The sequence below is a fragment of the Sinocyclocheilus rhinocerous genome, unplaced genomic scaffold (genome assembly GCF_001515625.1).
Source record: "Sinocyclocheilus rhinocerous isolate Xijiao unplaced genomic scaffold, SAMN03320098_v1.1 scaffold58, whole genome shotgun sequence".
Taxonomy (NCBI): domain Eukaryota; kingdom Metazoa; phylum Chordata; class Actinopteri; order Cypriniformes; family Cyprinidae; genus Sinocyclocheilus; species Sinocyclocheilus rhinocerous.
In genome coordinates this window covers 78,783-82,166 of record NW_015652310.1, presented here as the reverse complement: position 1 = coordinate 82,166, position 3,384 = coordinate 78,783, and the positions used below count along the sequence as shown (strand labels likewise).

The window sequence follows — 3,384 nt, the reverse complement described above, 5'->3', positions numbered from 1 at the left end:
TTTTTTTTTTTTGTCTGTCTGTTTGTTTGTGGTGGAAATGATGCCATTGTGGTACAGTAATATTTTTTTCTAAACAAATAATTTGATTCAAATACTGAAGTTGGTGATGCACATATTTAAAATAATAATAATAATAATAATAATAGTTTATGATGGATTTTGTTGTTTTAAAATGTAGAGGGTAAAACAACAAAAATATATACTTGGCAATAAAAAAAAAAAAGAGGTTTTGCAAATTTACAAGAATGTGAAGCTTCATTGAACCCTGAAGAGGAGAAAGACACCATCTTGTGGATACAAGTGTCATTGCAGCACTAAAAAACTAGCACTTCTTGCCTGGCATGCTAACCTTTAAAGTTCGTCACAGTTGTTAAAACTGCCACGAAGTCGGATCTGTGTAATGTATTCCACCGGGGAAAGTTAGTTTTAGTACGACTTGTAAGCACTTAGCCAAACTGTTGTAGTTATTAACAGTTACTAACAATTACGCCATTTCTACTGCAATAAGCCTAACAAGTCCTCTTCAAACACAATCTATAGTTACTTTATCACAAAATAACTTTTAAGACAAACATCAAGCGTCTTTTCAGCAAGTGTCTCTTTTAAAATAATAAATTCGTGTAAATCTCATTTATCCTGCGGTACCTAGTCTGTCCTATAGAGGGCAATGGATCATAAATAAAAACGCAAATTACCAATCGTTTGTTTCCACTCATTCGACTGGAGTTTAACTCATTCGTGCATATCACAAATCAACGCATAACAATCAACGGTAAACTTGTATCTCTTAACATTCTTGCATGTATGTTCTTTTCCCTCAGTCGGGTGAGGTTAATTAAGTGACAGCAGCTGAAAACTGCCTCTGGTCCGTGCTCGCTAATGGCTCGCCTTTACGTGCCTTCAAGTCGAATGAGGCCTGCAATTGAAGACGATTACGTGCAAAAGAATGGATACCCGTGATACCTGAGTCGTGACGTTGGAAGGGGCGTGTCTATACGAAGATGGCGGAAAGCTACCTGCAGTCGATGGTAATAAATACATTCTCAGTTATTTAATTTAATTGTTATATTTAATTAATAGTTATAGTCTACTAATGTAAAGCTAATTCTTTGCTATTTTTTTAAAATAAATTATTTAAAATGACTTGTCATAGTAATGTTGAGTAATATAGGTGTAGGCCTATTTATTTATGCCTACTTAACAGAAAAAAAGTGCCTATTTTGTTTCAGCGTTTAATTAAATTGCTTGAGGTCAATTAATCTCTAGCAGTGTTAGAAATAGGTACTTTTTTGAATAAGAACTTGCTTCACAACTGTTTAAAAAGTATGTAAGTTACTCTAGTATGAATGTTGTCATGTTGTGATTGTTATAAGGCCAACCAGCATCAGTAGAGCCTATTATCTACCATTCAATCATAGGATAGCGTCCATTGGATGCACACTTCAGAATCTCTGTGAAAGTAGTATGTCATCTGGGAAATTTTTGCCTACAGTTTTACGAATTCTGTGAATTCGGATGTACTACTGTGTTGTTGTTGTTTTTTCTAGTACATATAGGGAAGTATGCCTATTCGGTTGCAACCTCTTAGTTGTTTGTTACTAGTGAGTGTCCCACTGTATCAAGTTGCAGATCACTTTCTGCACAACCGTTTGTAGTCTTCGCATCACGTTGATTCCGAACACATCACTGACCAAGCAAAGTTTTATTTACAAGTGGGAAAGTCTGCATTCTAGATGATAGGCTACACAAATTGACGAGTTGTGACGTTGTAAGGGCTTGTTAATTTGAAACATGCATGGCAGAAACACGGACACCATACTATATCCATAATTTATATATAGAGATCCAGGAAAGCAAGTCTGTAGTGAAGTCAATCACTCAGCTTCACAGTTTGCTTTATGTAACAAAAACGCATTTAGTTGTGATGTCATATATAATTTAAGGTATAGATATGAATAATTTTCATCATTTTGAATTCAGATGTAGTTATTTGGTTTATTGTTCACAATTTAGTTATTTTATTTTGTTAAGGCTACTTCCTTGTTATGTTTCCAACTTAAATGTGTAATGTCCTAAAAATGAATGCCCAACTATGAGGTAAAAGCTTCCGAAATTCACTTGAAGGCAACAATAAAACCTGACTGAGACTCGAGTAACCATGTTCGTTTAACCCAGGGGTAGGCAAGTTCGGTCCTAGAGAGCCGCAGTCCTGCAGAGTTCAGCTCCAACCCTGAAAAAAAAACTCACCTGCCTATAGCCTTAGTAATCCTGAAGAAATTGATTAGCTTGTTCAGGTGTGTTTGATTAGGGTTGGAGCTGAACTCCGCAGGACTGTGGCTCTCTAGGACCGAACTTGCCTACCCCTGAAGTTTAACCCATACCTTTTCAACGTGGTGGAGAAGAGAACCATTTCAGTTGGGAATGGTAGATAATTATTATTATTTATTTATTTTTCGAAGTAAAGCTTCCTTGTTAGTTGATGCTGTTTCTGTCAGATACATATGTCTGTAACCATTTAACCATGTTGCATAATGTGTGTATCTTGTCAAAGACAAGATGTCCCATTTTTGGTGTCCGCATCAAATTAATTTATAAAAGTTATTTTATACAAAATATGTCAAAATATGGGTGAATTAATATTTCATCGCCATTCAGCTTAACAGATCTAATCTAAGAATCTAATGATTCTTGTTCTGAATATACCTGACAATTTTTTTGGTATATGAACTATTGGTAAACAGAACACATTAAGGGGACACATTAAGCTGTATTACATTTTTATAGTTTTTTTGTTTAAACAGAACACATTCTAATGTACAGGAAAAAATAAATCTGTATTAATTAATTAATTAATTTCTTTATTTGTCTTTGACCCATGTATTGGAGATAAAATTCATTATCATGAATGAAACATTATCATGAATGAAACATCATTCACCATGTTTTGTTCTCTCCAACCACAAAGCATTCAAACGTAGCGTACACATAATTATAACTTGAGAAGGGACAAATACGATCTTTTGACAAGCATGACTGGCATGTCCAACATTCCCATTCATAATTATAGTATTAGTGAGCACGAATGTGTAGTTTCCAAATTGTCAATTCATATTTACGATAACTCTACCACACATAAAGGCATCATTTGGAAAAAGTAACATAATGGTGAGGAAAAAATGTAAGTGCGAGTTAGAATTTTTGTATTTAGCTTTTCGATTTTTTCAGATAAAACATATGAGCTGTGGTGTTTTGAGTGGTTGCCATGCAGTGCATTGCAATGCAATAGCTAAAGTGTTCAACTCTTTTCTGCCATGTTGAAAGATTAAGGCTTTTCCCAACTCTGTAACTCGGGTATCAAAATTATGCGTACTTCACAGGCTACTG

At 34.7% G+C, this 3,384-nt stretch overlaps 1 protein-coding gene and 1 long non-coding RNA gene across 2 annotated transcripts in view; one reads left to right on the top strand and one right to left on the bottom strand.

The window, feature by feature from the left end:
* Positions 1-891, bottom strand: part of LOC107714784 (uncharacterized) — a 4,670-nt gene extending 3,779 nt beyond the window's left edge. The window contains exons 1-2 of the long non-coding RNA XR_001637014.1: positions 758-891; positions 696-720 (exon numbers count right to left, since the gene is read on the bottom strand). This is a non-coding gene — a long non-coding RNA (uncharacterized LOC107714784). The remainder of the gene's footprint in view (positions 1-695; positions 721-757) is intronic.
* Positions 892-954: 63 nt separating this feature from the next.
* LOC107714783 (zinc finger protein 710-like) overlaps positions 955-3,384 on the top strand; it is a 23,239-nt gene continuing 20,809 nt past the window's right edge. The window contains exon 1 of the mRNA XM_016520752.1: positions 955-1,028. Coding sequence (XP_016376238.1) covers positions 1,002-1,028 — 27 coding nt within the window. The 5' untranslated portion in view covers positions 955-1,001. The remainder of the gene's footprint in view (positions 1,029-3,384) is intronic.